This window comes from Triplophysa rosa, linkage group LG19 (genome assembly GCF_024868665.1).
Source record: "Triplophysa rosa linkage group LG19, Trosa_1v2, whole genome shotgun sequence".
NCBI lineage: Eukaryota > Metazoa > Chordata > Actinopteri > Cypriniformes > Nemacheilidae > Triplophysa > Triplophysa rosa.
This window is the reverse complement of record NC_079908.1, coordinates 9,726,153-9,741,464: the sequence shown is the minus strand read 5'-3', so window position 1 is coordinate 9,741,464 and position 15,312 is coordinate 9,726,153. Positions and strand designations below refer to the sequence as shown.

Here is a 15,312-nt window from a genome sequence, read left to right as displayed (position 1 = left end):
ACTGCTTACCAAAGTATATAATAAAAAACTCACCTGCCAGTGCCAAACAAAATGGAACAAGTTTATCTAGTAGTTTTAACTAACTGGGAAAGGCACAAAAGGTTTACCCCATCGATCAAATCTAGGAAACAAACATTCCTGATGTTGACGTTTGACGTTTAACACTTATGGAATGACGTTAATTTGAATCAAGGCGGCTGATTTTGCCTCGAAACATTTTAATACACCCACACCACCACCTTTCGCTTCGTAAGCAGGAAGGATATGGAAATAAATACGTGACGGCCCACACAAAGAACCACACGACCCTTCTGCAGCGATGCCAGGGGTACAGTGTGTGTCTTTCTCTATGACAGCAACTATGCAATATGATAAGCATATCTGAACATCGGTTATGTGAATCAATGACACTTTACAGCAAATCAAAGTGGATTTTCAGCGATAGTGGCAGATATTTCCACGAGTTAACCCCCACACCCAAGAAAAAGAGCCACTTGAATGCCTAAAACGCAAAGTTTCCAGTTGTGGGTGTTAAATGTCAGAGAATGAGCCACTTAGGTTTGGGACTATTGGGTCACACAAACTGACTTTTTGATTGAGTTTTGATGTGGAAATGGAATAAAGATAACCATTGAATTTTTAGTGAATTTGTAACAATATGTGGTGCATGCAGATTAACATATGTGCTATAAAACGTTACTATTCCAAAAGCTTTTTTCCTATTAGTGAAAAGGTACATTTTAATCATTTTACTTTATTGTTATAATATTCTATAAAATATTTTGTATATTATGTAAAGTCGCATGTTATTATTGTCCTGTTCTACATTCAGTTCATTAGCAAAAAACGGATTTTTCTGAATTTTCAAAAATCTTTTTTTGTGCATTCCAAGTAATTTCAATCAAACTGCAGTTTAGTAATGAATAAATACAGCTAACAAATACAATAAAACGAAATAAAACATGATTTTTAAAAGTTTTTGAAAATGGAGTTACACAAGTGCCACCGTTACAACTAGGCAGATAACATCTCATGGCTGTCATATTCAGGCCTATATATTCACATCAAAGGTATATTTAGATGCATGGCCATCAACCTGCAGGGAGTGTGGATGAGTTATCAAATAATAACTTTTTTCATACAGGGGCTGTACTTCCCCTGTTTGTCACCCTAAACATTAACAGGAAGTCTATAGAGAAGTGGATGTCATTCTTTCTTTTCATACTGAATGCAAATCCGGGGTGTTGGTTTCTTAGTTTAAACAAATGTTATGTTAACATTTCGAGTAACTTTTTTCGTTTGTTTTCTACCTAAGTTTGAAACTGTGTAAAAGTGCTTTTGAATAATCTGTTTATGTTGACTTCTCTTTTTGATTTATTTTCAAATTGTTTATCTCTGTAGGCTGTTTTTTATTCATCATTAATACACTAACTAGTTAATTTTTTGTGCGTTTTTTTATTTGCATCTTTTTAAACTGAACATCAGATTTTCAGTACAGAACGAGATTTCTCAGGGGACATGATGTCTAGCACAGCGTGACCTTGTTCTGAGAGGCGACAGTTCTTTCGATGCTTGACGATATCTGGAAATTTATACTCGTCATTAAAACAAGTCCATTTGGAAACATGAGTTGTGACAGTGTTCCATCCAAATCAGAAGTCATGAGCTGGGATTCACATCGACTAGCAGACTTTCTGAAGAAAGTAAGTTGCTTTCACTGTGCATCAGATTGTTTATGATTCATTGAAAATGTTCTGTTGCTGTTTAGTTTCATGTAAAACAGTTCTCAGTAAATAACAGTGTTTAATGACATGACTTTATATAAGCTACCTTATGGACAAAAACAAAACTGAATGATTTCGTTATTATACCTTCTTGAACGTCATGACTTACAAACATTATTTCTTATGTTACCTAATTATATGTATGTTTCGTCTTTATTATTTTCATCAGAGAAATCTAACTGGATGTGATAAGGTCATAACACAATATAAAATAAATGGACACAGGTTTCTGGTATGTATCCATATACAATACTTGTCAATGAAACTTCACAGTTCATAAATTGAGATTGATCACAAAATCATAATTTTGTTTAATGAGTTTATCAACACATTTCTAGTCTTGGAAATGTGTTACTTAGCCCCACCAGTTCTGTCATGGGTTGAAGGACAAAATCTCCCTCTAACAAAACAAGTCTGATTCATTGTGGCATTGGTGTTTCCCATAATTCAAGAATTTAGGAAGTGCTGTTATTAGAAACTAAAACTACCAAGAAATGTTTGATCTTATTTCAACTTTAATTAGAAGTAAACAAAAAATACAAATTTAACTCTCTCTCTCTCTCACACACACACACACACACACACACACACACACACACAGGCTTTGGTTGACTATCCCCGTGGGGACAGTCCATAGGCGTAATGTTTTTATACTGTACAAACTGTATATTCTATCCCCTATCCCTAACCCTATCCCTAAACCTAAAGATCATAGAACACTTTTTGCATTTTTAGATTTGTAAAAAATATTGTTCTGTACAATTTATTAGCTGTTTTACCCCTGGGGACCTCAATTTTGGTCCCCACGGTGACACGAGTCCCCATGTGTTGGTGTGTATTCAGGTTTAGGTCCCCACCGGGATATACAAACATGAACACACACACACACACACACACACACACACACACCTATTGAGATTAAATGATGACACATTTATTGTCTGTGTAAATTAAACTTAGTTTAAATGAAAGATTTCCTCTCATTTATTTTTGTAGACTATGTCCGAAAATGACCTTCAAAAGTTTCCTAAGCTTCATGCACCGTAAGTACTACTTGGTTTATTTTGTGTATCGGTCATTACTTTTTGTCCTGATCGGTAGAGCTATATTAAATATAGGCCTACTTTAAAAACATGGACAAAAGTAAACAGTGTTAAATTAATATTTTGCTTAAAATGTAGAATAATTAATTATATGCACAGTATTTAAAAACAAACTTTTGCTGCCTTTTTTAAACTATTTTTCTACAAATGTAAAGTGTAGAAGGCAGGTTGAAACGTGTAGAAACACCAGATGACACAGTAACTTTAGGAGGAAATACTGCACAGGAAAGATAAACCCAGAAGCAGATGTGGCAGGAACTATTGCCTTGATGATGTTTTGTACGCTTGATGATACGCTGTTTTGTAGGGCATGTAAGGTGTGAAATGGCTGAAAGTCCCACACACCTAAATGATTACTGAAAATTGTATTGATCTACCCCCTTTAAAAATATTTGAGATGTGTGGGAGTTTATTGTAATGTCTTAGTAAGGTCAGTGTTGCTAGTTTATTTTAGCAATGTTAGACACAAAGAAAAGGGACAGAAACTTATGGTTGGGTTACCACATCCTGCCTCTGCTGAAGTCTCAGGTTGTAGCTACATAAAGCATCAATCACACACTGCTGCAAAGGTGTTCGCATAAATCAACATAAATGTGTTTTCTCTTAAAACACCTATACCAACTAATAACATGATGCATTTAAAATAATTGTTCAATAATACTTATAGGATAATCACCAAGATTTGTCAAGAAATCAACAAAGAGAAGAAGAGATTCTTTTCACCAATTCCAACAATAAAGTAAGTGCACATAGTGAATATTGTGATATACCATGAGAGTTGACCAAATAGTTGGACGCAACTTCTTTAACTGCTTGAAATCTTGAAAAACAGGAACATGAGTGCAGTATTAGGCCAGACACTAAGGTCACAGTCTGTGTTCCAATTTACTCCAAAAGTGTTTGATAGGGTTCAGATCCCAGTTTCCCTTTATGGCTTCAATTTGTGCAAAACTGAACTGAAAAAGGGCCTTCCCCAAATGTTGCAAGAAAAGTTGCAACCACACATTTTTTAATTATATAACTAGAATCAATGTAGTAAAAAGGGGTCTTCGTATACTTTTGGCCACGCAGTATACTTACCGTCAATGTATAATTATTAAGTACATTTTATCTTGATTTTTTAGTAGGCAACAACCAGTTCTCAGCTACCCACAACCACCAGGTACAGATTATATAATATTAGATTTAATATTAGAGTTTATCAAGTAATTGATAAGCTTGTCTTTTTTTCTCCCTTTAGTTGGCAATGCACACCACGAGAATCAAGCATGGGATTCTGAAGAGTTTGTAAGTCATCTCTAATATAAGCTTTACAAGGGTGTAACTTCGGTTTGAGAAGTGGGGGGGACACAAAATGGGGGAAAATGTTTTTGATTTTAATCCTATCACAAATTCAAAATACCTATGTTTTGCGTTGTTTCTGATAGTTTAAATTGATTAAACCATGAAACCAAAAGGTGTTTTTATTGTGTAGCAAAAGTTGATGTTCATGAAGGGGGGAAATGCGAGTATTGATTGAGAAACGGAGGAAAACATGGCTTGTAAACCTGAATATGCGGTCGGAAGGAGACGAGCCAGATGACTTTCTAAAATGCTTAACAAGGTTTAACGTACCTAAACAACGACCAGGGAAGCCCACGTTTCTGTCAAGCCTTGTCATAAACACTAACTGCTGTTAAAAGAACGAGTCCTTATTCAACGAAAAAAAAATCACGCGTTATGTGTTTCTTCCCCATAGAAGTACATAAGAAGGAAACAACTTAACATAGCCAACCGAAACAACGACCACGTAAAAACAAATTTCTAAACCACGTTATTGAAAACAATCTTTCAGTGATCTATTTTTAGAGCGTGCAGGCGACACGCGCATCGACACATGAAGACTCTCTCTCGGTCCTAGTAACGTTACTTCTCCGTGGCGATGACGGGTGTGGTTAAAAAATCATAACAAACAAATTTGAAAGTGAGGGGAACACGAACGGTATTTTGAAAAGTGAGGGGAACATGTCCCCCATGTCCCCAGTGGAAATTACGCCCCTGGTGCTTTATATTATTACACAGTGCTCTGTAATGCATTATTCTGATTGGCCAGTTGCGAAATTCCACGGTCAGTTATGCTGCGTTGACGTGCTCTCGGAAATTCGATAATTCCCACTTCAAACCGGAAATAACTTAAGGAACGGTGCTCTTTTAATATTAGCAGATACTTCTAATGTTTTAATGCTACTAAATCATTAGTAAAATGAATGTTTTAATGTTACTAAATCCAGAAGTTACTTCCGGGTTGAATTGGGATTTATCGAATTCCCGAGAGGACGTGAGGTCAGCATTATTTCCCGCCTCTCAAAACTAATAACGTCATCCAGATACTGTGAGTCATTTTTTCGGGTGCAGTTAATATTACACACAAAATCATATAAATATGACCTTTTAATAACATAAATGAGATTATATTCAACAAAGGATTAAATCAAGGCAGCGGCTATTTACACTAAGTTTAAATAGTAGTAAATTCTGTTTACACTAAGTGAAACGATATTCTTAGCGATATGCTATTTACACTAACCAAAGCTGTAGGGCCTATTTTCTTTGGATTAAGTAGAAATAGTAGTTAGATGGTTTTTACTTATAAATAGTGGCAGATAACGTTACTATTTGCACCGCAGCATTGTTGTGCATTAAACATTATGCAATAATAACAGACAGTAAATCCTTATATTTATAAAGTTCATGCCCAGACCTGATGGTGAAGCGGCGACCTGACAAGAGCTGAGATGATAGAGCTGGATAAGAAGGACGCGGTGACTTGACACGTCTTCACTACAATTTTTTAAATGCTATTAGATTATTAATGATCATCTTAAAACTATAATTTACCTTATTAGTAAGTTTATTTATTTTTATTTAGCCTTGTTGTGCAAGCACTGTCGAGCTTGTGCAGAGGCAGCAGCTTTTGCCAGAGGGGAACTGGAATCCCCTGGTTGGGCCTGGGTTCTCCTGAGAAACAGGAGATTGGAGTTTTGGGTTCCTCACCACGGTTTGCATACTGTTTTGCACTATTTGCCTGGCCGGGGGGCTGCTTTAGAATTTTAAAGTTTTACTTAATTAATATTGCATATAGGAATTTATAGTCTGTTATATTTGACCTGTGCTTCTCTCTCCTTTATCCTAAATGTGTGCTCTCACTGAGCGTGTGTGTGTGTGTGTTGTGCATGTGTGTGTGTGTGTGTGCTGTGTGGTGTGTGTGTGTGTGTGTGTGTGTGTGTGTGTGTGTGTTCATGTTTGTATATCCCGGTGGGGACCTAAACCTGAATACACACCAACACATGGGGACTCGTGTCACCGTGGGGACCAAAATTGAGGTCCCCAGGGGCAAAAAAGCTAATAAATTGTACAGAACAATATTTTTTACAAATCTAAAAATGCAAAAAGTGTTCTATGATCTTTAGGTTTAGGGATAGGGTTAGGGATAGGGGATAGAATATACAGTTTGTACAGTATAAAAACATTACGCCTATGGACTGTCCCCACGGGGATAGTCAACCAAAGCCTGTGTGTGTGTGTGTGTGTGTGTGTGTGTGTGTGTGTGTGTGTGTGTGTGTGTGTGTGTGTGTGTGTGTGTGCTGGCGTACGAGTCCGTGTGTCTGCGCGTCCGTGTGTGTGTCTATGTCTATGTGTGTTAGTACATGTGCATATTGTGTGTGTGGAGTGTTTTGTATTTGGATGTGTCTGTCTTCTGTGTTTTCACCTTTTTCTTGTTTTTACAGGTATAACTTTAATTGTTAACAATATTTCTCATGTACAGCTGCTTTTTAATAATGAAAATTGTGAAAAGGGCTATATAAATAAAGTTGAGTTGAGTTAAAAATTATTAAAATGATGGCAACTTATTGAGATGTTAAAGACCTATACCTACCCCTAACCTTACCCTAAACTTAGTTTAAGTTTATGAATAAAAATGAATTTTAAGTCTTAAATCAATTTTATTGAAAACAAATGCCTTTATGATCTGTAAAGTAATAAAAAAGACTTTACACTTCATGCCACTAGAGTAGCTGTTTGAAATAGCGTCAATATTACACTTTCTCTATTCCAATCACATATTGGTGGGCGGAGCTAGTGTAAATAGTATCTGCCAACAAGACACTAAAAATTAGACACTACGTTAAATCAAATATCGTGTTCGTTTCGTTTGAACTATCTTGCCTTAAACCCAAAACTAATATTATGTTCAATTGTACTAAGCATAATTATGCACACCCAGCTGGTTGTTATCGAGAAATAAACCCATTCAGTATGAGACAAGACCCTCCGCTTCACATCTGGCTTTATTCTGCAATAACAACATGATCCATTACGTAATTAATAACTGTTTTCAAGTGTCCAATGTCAAATCTGATTGGCTGTGTTGTTTGTTGTGAAGGAGAGTGAGGACGATTACGAGGATCCCAATTCAAATAGTGAAGGTGAAGCCAGTGGTGGAGATTATGAGGCCCCTGAAGAGGCATCAGACGGTGAATATGAGCCCCCACCGAGTGAACCCCCGGATAACAGCCCCCATATTCTTCCTGCTAAATCCATAGGAAACAGTGATTATATTGGTAAGAAGATCAATGCGGTATTTTGTCCTTTACTGTGTTGCCATTGCAAAATACAGTCCAGGTTTTATGATATTTCTTGACCTATACTCTTTCTAAAGTAGATGTGATGTATTGAATTCTTGTTTTACCAGATAACAATCGTAATCGTGGGGCTGGCAGGACGCATCCACCTGTGCCTCCAGAGCGCCCTGGACCTGGCCCCTCTCTTCCTCCTGTGGATCGGCCAATTGTGAGTTCTCCATATTTTCAAACAGTATGTGTCGCGCTTAATCTCTAACTGTCATTTTTTGAGTTTTCTATGACATGAGCTGCAATTATGTATTTGGTAGGTCAGACTACCTGCAAGAGAAGAACGGTCACCAAAAAGGCCCCCTGGTACGTGAGTGTTTGTGTTGACAGTGAAAGACAAACAGTGTGTTTGTGTTGTTCACTTCATTTATATGTTTTGCTTTATACAGTATATCTTCTCTTTTGTGTCTTGCTCTTTTAGCACCCACAGTGGACCGCAGTACTAAACCAGGAGCTAAGGACAGAGCTCACCCTCCTCCTGTAGTAGGTGCGTTGTTCAGTTTTGTCGTTTATGTCCTAATCATTTTTTCTTTTGCTTTATTTGTTGTACCATTTCAAGTTCATGATTCATTTAATACTCAACTTCTGTTTTAAAACTGTTATGTGTGTTTATAGGTGGCAGTAGTTCTCTGGACAGAGTAAGCTTATTTTCTCCTACCTCAATAAATTTGTTGCTGCAATGTGATTGAGCAGTTTTTCTATTTTTTTGTCACTTTGAGAATTTACCTAAAAAGCACAACACAATTTAAAAAAAGCACTTTGGTTGGTTATTTTGGTAAACATCTGTGCTAAATGCTTAAGTCCTTTAAGGCACCTGTATGCTTGACACACCGTTTTAAAACTATATATTTTCATGGTAGGGTTGCGTTGTGTTTCCTAAAACAATATAATGTCAGTTTTTATTGACCTAGCTGTAGAAAATGTAATATGTTGATTTTGTCTTTTAAATACTTTTTTCCTACAGGCAGCCCAACCAATAAGAAGGTAAGAATATTTAAGCATAAGTATCTCTTTCTGGCCTTTTTTAATCACAAATCAAATATTCTTTATGCAAGATATACAGTATCTGTAAATCTGAAAAATCTGAAATATGTCCTATAGACTCATTTAAGACAAACACCTGACGATGTTCTAATTCTGTATTAGCAGCGCTGTTCCTCACAGACCTGCAATGGAGATGCCAGGAGACCCGATGAGAATTCCCAAACCATCACTCCCTCCATCCGGAGTGCGAAGGAGCGCTTCATCCGTCACTCCGGGATACTCTCAAGACAGGTCTGGGTCGTTTGAATTTGAATAATCTGACACATGGCACAGCGCATTGATTGAGCATGCAGTAATGCAGAATTATATACTGTTTTTTTCCTGACAGACACCTTGACTGCAGAACTGAGGTAATCACACTAAGCTAATGGAAATGTATGTCATGATGTAACCAAATTATTTAACATTACTCAGTGGTTGATAATATTGGCAATGACATGAGAGTTTATTTGACTTTTTTCTCTCTTCAACAGTTTCATGATGACAGTAAGTATTTTTCTTTATCTTATTTTCTGAAATATTTTTAACGTATATATTCACAAAAATCTTTATTTTTATTTTTATTTATTTATACAGCTGCCAGGCAGACCTCCAACACATTTCCAATGCACTCCAGAAATCCATCACCAAGGCCGCCAGGAACACACAGACAGTCTTTTCAAAGAGACAGGCATGTATTTAGATATCTTATAAAAACATGGACTGTTGGACTATTTTTGCTCTGCCCTGTAAATCGCTTTTGCTAAAACTTTCTGTTAGATTCTTGGGTAAAGTTACACTGTACATATGTTCATATTTCACCTTTCTATTGCTTCAAATATTTTATATATATACTGTATATATATATATATATATATATGAACGATTTTAGTTAAGGTGCACATAGTTTCATGTTTCTATATTTCTCTCATGTTTAAACAGTGTTAGTCCCAGTCGATCGCTACCGGCAAAACTACAAGAGGGTGAGAATCAATTGCCTGTGCTAAATGTACAAGTTTGAACATATTCCTATATAGATTTATTAAAAAATAATTAAACAAATTTCGTTTTGTTTAATGAAAGCAATGAGTGCTCACCGGAACAGTGCAAGAGTAGCAGTACCACCGCCGCAGTCTGACATGGGGGTCAAACAGGTGTGTTAAAATACTTGCACTGAACTAAATGCACCAACACATGTCAACCAGCAGATGGCGACGTTGTATCGCATTTCCTTTAAAGTGGCACTAAAAATTACCCTAAACTGGTGACTGTAGTGTAAAAAAGCTTTAATGAATTCTTTATTAGGTCTCATATTTGGACAGATGTAAGAAATAATAATCATTTTCATGCTTTATGTGATTTTTTCAGACAATTTTAAATTAAAACACAAATTGCATTTCACATTGTGAATTTCTCTATGTAGGATATGGATCCGTCATGGTATGTGGGACAGATCACTCGCGTTGATGCAGAGAGATGTCTGAGAAGAGTGAACACGGTGAGATCATTGTGACATCAAATAAACCACATCTGCTCTGCGTATGGCAAATCAAATCTGCATTCATATTTAAGAATGCACATTTGAAAACAAACGATCATTTATGAAATTAAAATGTTATTTTTGGTCTCTATCAGCAAATGCATAACACATATCCTATTGATATTTGCCTTCTGTTAGGATGGGACGTTCCTGGTGCGAGACAGCTCGAATCGTTCCTCTAACCAGCCCTACACGCTCGTGGTACTTTACCAGGATAAAGTTTACAACATTCAGATCCGCAGAAAGCCGGATGGCTTTATACTTGGCACTGGTCTAAAATCCACAGAGGTAGGCTACACAAGCACCTGTGTTTTTATATTGGATCAAAATAATTTGATATATTAATATTATTATATTAAAGTGTTAACACAAAAAAGTACAACATTTTGTCATTCTTTTCATTGGCAGGCTTTTGAGAGGGTCAGCGACATTATCAATCAACACAGACAGATGCCACTCCTCCTTATTGATGCTAAAAACAGAGAATCAAGTCAACAGAAGCAATGTGCTCTGATGTATCCAGCTGGACGTTAAATATTTACCCAGGGATTAGTTTCTCATCCCAACGCAGGACTGCAGCAAATTATAGCTAGCCCTAGATCTTTTTATGGATGTTTTTTCAATGGCTGAAAATGATGGGGAAAACAGTAACTACTTTTTTTACGTGTTCCTTCAATGTTAATATTATAAACAAACTTAAGTAAATCGAGCTCTGATCTGGTTTAGGGTTTTTTCTTTTCTTTTAATTGTTCTATTGTTTTCTATTAAAAGTGACCGTTTGTTTTGCGATAATATCGTGAAGCTGCACTGCAAATCTGCAATTTATTTACAAGGCAATAAAGATTAGGGTATTGTGTTAATAATTCACGAACACGCTAGCCAACTATTTAGGATTCCTGTGTCTTTTCCGTTAATATTAATCTTTAAATAAATATTAGGATTACATTGCACAACTGTCAGCACTGGCAACGCAAACTAAACTAGTGTGTTCACCCATTGAATCTTTCTGTTAACCTGCGCGTGCGAGGATTTCTCACTCTCTAAAGGGAAAACGCAGGTCAACGTTTCCCCTTAATGCATTCACGACAATCAAACTGTCATCGTGCATGCTTACAACATAATGGTGTACAAAGGAGATTCAGTTACATGACTGGCATGATTTGGCATAGGACGTCAAAGCTATAATCATAATCCCGATTACATGATGGCCTGTTCTTGGAAAACGAAATCTTGTTGTGTTACACTTTGTCAAACATAAAAAACCCCATTAAAAGCACGTTAGCAGATTGCACAGATACCCTGAGGACATCAGTTTCAGTTATGATCGATACTGCAAGAGCACGCACACAGTTTTCTTGCCAGTTTCCAGATTGCTCTGAGGCAACACATAGAAATAAACCTATTTTAAAACAAGGACATTATTATAAATGTCTGTGTAATGTTTTTTTTACTTTGTATTTTAACTCTCTCACTCTTTCATGTTAATGAGTAGACCGATATTATACGACTTTCCACTGCAATTATAAGACAATGGTAAATTATAAAAATAAAATTGGTGTATCACCACTTTCAAACATTAGACGCCATGCTTTAGAAACAATGAACTCAAATTACAAAGTTATACCGTCCATGAGCTAACGGAACTTAAACAGCCCACGCCCTCGAGACAACAGGTGAATCTCTGGCGCGTGCTGAGATGGGTGGTGCTCGTGCGCATTGTAAATTGTCGAATTTAATTCATATTATCTCCCTTGAAATGGCGGTGCAGGGGCGCGTCTCCGATTGTTTTAAGTGATTTTAAAATGAGCAAATTATAAAAACGTACAACAAATGAATTAAAAGTGTCTTTCATATTACACACATGCAACAGGTTATGTGGTTTATAATACCACATCTACCACGTTGATAACACTTGTTGGCTTCCTTCACGTTAGCCTTTTCATTGAATAACATGAAAATTAACGACTTTACTACTAGTAACCATAGTTTAACGTTTCTTCCCAAAGTAACCAAAAATTTACAATGGTCTCACTACAATGACCATAGCGTAACCATGATATGGTAAAACACAGTAAAACTAAGTAAAAAGTGATTTATAGCCTACACGTTAATACAACTATGGTGCATTTCTTGAGGGGAATGTGCTTTTGAAATGCATAAGTTAAAAAATTGCTCAAGTTAAAACTTTTAAGTGCAAAATAGGATATTGTGGATTTGGGTAAATTTAGGTAAAAGCATGACCAATTGTTTCACATTGACTATATGTATAATGTAAATACATTAAACGGTTATGGTTTTTATTTCAGGTTAAATGTAATATAATATGTATATCCTCCCTATGAATTTATTCAAATTAATCCATCTTCACTCATGAAACTATCCCCCTCCCCAGAGGGGCCATTCTACCCCCAAACAAATGAGGGCTAAGGTGTGACAGTAGCAGCCAATCAGGGCAGAGAGGGTGTTCCAAAACTTGTATAAATTCTTCAGGTGAAACAGGTGTCAGGTTGTGATGCACCTGACCCATCTACCTGTGTCAGACATAGACACAGAACGACACAAGGTGTTTTCTCCATACTGCTGAGAGAAGAAAAACGGACACCATGACGTCATTTGTACCCCAAGCCCTTTCACCCCAGTTCCACAACATGGGGCAGGAATCTCAGGAGTACAGCCTGTACAGCGACAGCTTCTACAGTGCTCAACCGTTGCCGAGTCCACAGCAAACCCTGCCGTCGGCTTATGACTTTGGAGACTACGCCAGCCCGGCCTCGAACCCTTACCTGTGGTTCAATGCACCTGGGCTCAGTTCAGCTCCCGGTCTTAGCGGAGGGCCTCAGCATTACAATATGACAAAGCCTTATTTAGCCACAGGAAAACTCGGAGGGAATGATAGCGGCTTTGGATGGTTTTCAATGCCTTCCCAAGAAGACCTGATGAAACTGGTCAGGCCTCCCTATTCGTATTCAGCACTTATTGCGATGGCAATACACGGAGCCCCGAACCGTCGTCTCACTCTCAGTCAGATCTACCAATAAGTGGCCGAAAACTTCCCCTTCTACAACAAGAGCAAAGCCAGCTGGCAGAACTCAATCCGACATAACCTCTCGCTCAACGACTGCTTCATGAAGGTGCCCAGAGATGACAGCGATCCAGGTAAGAACACATTTAAAGTTCTTTTTGTGGGGTTTTAGATCATTTTGACCCATACTTTCTCATTTCTATATTAAAATGCTAATTTTTTCTTAAAAATAGAAACTTTAAAACGAAAAATTTTAGATTTAGCAGAATTAACAAATTACTTAAAAATGTCTTTTGCTTTATTTCTGCAGGCAAAGGTAACTATTGGACGCTCGACCCTAACTGTGAAAAAATGTTCGATAATGGCAACTTCCGTCGCAAGAGGAAGAGAAAGTCTGACTCTCTGGCCGAAGATGAAGGAAAGTGCTATTCCGGAACAGACTCTGATCTCAACAGTCCCAAAGATGACGCATCAGAAAGAGGAAACTCTCCCGTCACCACAAGCTCAACTCCTTGTCTCAATGGTTTCATAACTCAGATGGGGGATGTGGTTTCAGGCTCCGGTAGAGACACTCTCCTCCCGCTTTTGGATGGAAGCCACAGAGCTTCTCCAACAGGGGTCTACGGGTCATACTCTCCAAACGCAACCGTGCCACGGTGGGACACCCATATCCCTCCCCCTCTTCAATCCAACATCTCCTCCTCGCCCACTCAGTACTCAGATAGCTATAGTGACTCCATTCTCAACCAGTTCACCAGTCAGGCCTATCCCATGATGGGCTCGACTGACTTGCTGTATGCGAGAGAGGGAACAGAGGTGTAGTGCTTAAATGCTCTGGTGGACACAAGGCAAAATGCTGTCGGGCATGAACTGTGGGTGCAGTCACTTGGGCGAGCAGCTGAGTCAAATCCCCACAGCAGTGCGGTGCAGATCTGAGTGGATGTGGAGAAGGTTATCCTCTGTTATACAGTTGTGGCTCTCAGGCTCACTTGCTGACTCTTGACTTTCTCGGTGCAGCTGAAAAACAACGATCCCAGAAAATCTCCCAGTCTCGTTTGCTGTGCATTTTTTGCAAAACATTTCCAAACTAAAAGTTGAATGAATCTGAACGTAAAAAGAAACGCACTGACTTTTGTCATAAGTATGAATTTGTATCTTTTTGTCCATTGTTTATATTTTGTATTTGTATATATTTTGTGTCTGTAATATATAATGTATTTGCGAAAATAAAACTGCATCTTTAAATTTTTTTGACCCCTTATTGCGTTTATCATTTTATAGTAAATTTACATTACATTGGTAATTCTGTATATTGTGAAACAATTTTACCGTAATTTACCAATTAAATAATGCAGGGTTATTTTTAACCAATGGTTAGGGCAATAAGTTGTAAACCCAACTTTTGGGAATTAAATTAACCCATGCTGGCTTGCATAAACCCATTGTTGGGTCAAATATGAACATTTTCTGGGTTGATTTAAAGGGACAGTTCACCAAAAAATTAAAATTCTGTCATTGTTTACTCACCCTTGAGTTGTTCCAAATCTGTATAATTTTTTTTTGTTCTGATGAACACAGAGAAGGATATTTGGAAAAATGCTTGTAACCAAACAGTTCTTGGCCTCCATTGACTACCATAGGAAAAATGACAATGGTAGTCAAAAGTGCTCCAGAACAGTTTGCTTTCCTACATTCTTCAAAATATCTTCTTTTGTGTTCAAAAAAACAAATTATAAATTTATAAAGCATTGAAAGCATTGGACTACTATGGAAGTCAATGGGGTCCAATATCTGTTTGGTTTTAAGCATTTTTCTAAATATATTTTTCTGTCTTCATCAGAACAAATAAATTTATACAGATTTGGAACAACTTGAGGGTGAGTAAATGATGACAGAATTTTTGTTTTTGGGTGAACTGTTCCTTTAACCCGCCGGTTGGGTTTGTCCCATGCATTTACAGTGTAGAGTTCAAAATCAAATTATAAAACACATTTTAAAACAAAGATCTTAACTCTAAGGTAAATTAAAGCCATAAAATCGTGGAAATAAACACAAGTTTTAAAGTTCTCATTTTTACAATGACAACAGAGATGCAAATGTAGCACAACACTTTCATGCATATCTCAGCCCGGTTTATCATTTAGTAGTTATCAAGATGTGAATGTCAACG

The 15,312-nt window shown here is 37.2% G+C and overlaps 2 protein-coding genes across 3 annotated transcripts; both read left to right on the top strand.

Moving 5' to 3' along the window:
• Positions 1-1,183: 1,183 nt before the first annotated feature.
• Positions 1,184-12,464, top strand: lcp2a (lymphocyte cytosolic protein 2a). Of its 2 annotated transcripts, none has more exons than XM_057360852.1 (21): positions 1,184-1,703; positions 1,954-2,016; positions 2,781-2,827; positions 3,555-3,626; positions 4,012-4,049; positions 4,128-4,174; positions 7,311-7,488; positions 7,620-7,717; positions 7,818-7,863; positions 7,979-8,044; positions 8,173-8,195; positions 8,522-8,541; positions 8,707-8,832; positions 8,930-8,951; positions 9,075-9,087; positions 9,178-9,271; positions 9,523-9,563; positions 9,664-9,734; positions 10,004-10,078; positions 10,259-10,408; positions 10,529-12,464. In XM_057360852.1, the coding sequence occupies exons 1-21, from the start codon at positions 1,569-1,571 to the stop codon at positions 10,652-10,654; spliced, it is 1,551 nt and encodes a 516-aa protein (XP_057216835.1). In that variant the 5' UTR covers positions 1,184-1,568; the 3' UTR covers positions 10,655-12,464. The 2 variants fall into 2 exon arrangements, with proteins under 2 accessions (XP_057216835.1, XP_057216834.1); XM_057360851.1 differs by having other exon boundaries at positions 1,185-1,703; positions 8,704-8,832.
• Positions 12,465-12,575: 111 nt separating this feature from the next.
• Positions 12,576-14,394, top strand: foxi3a (forkhead box I3a). Its single transcript, XM_057360856.1, is given in 2 exon segments — positions 12,576-13,276; positions 13,453-14,394. Coding segments are annotated over 2 exon segments (1,065 nt in total). The 5' UTR covers positions 12,576-12,723; the 3' UTR covers positions 13,965-14,394.
• The last annotated feature ends 918 nt before the right edge of the window (positions 14,395-15,312 follow it).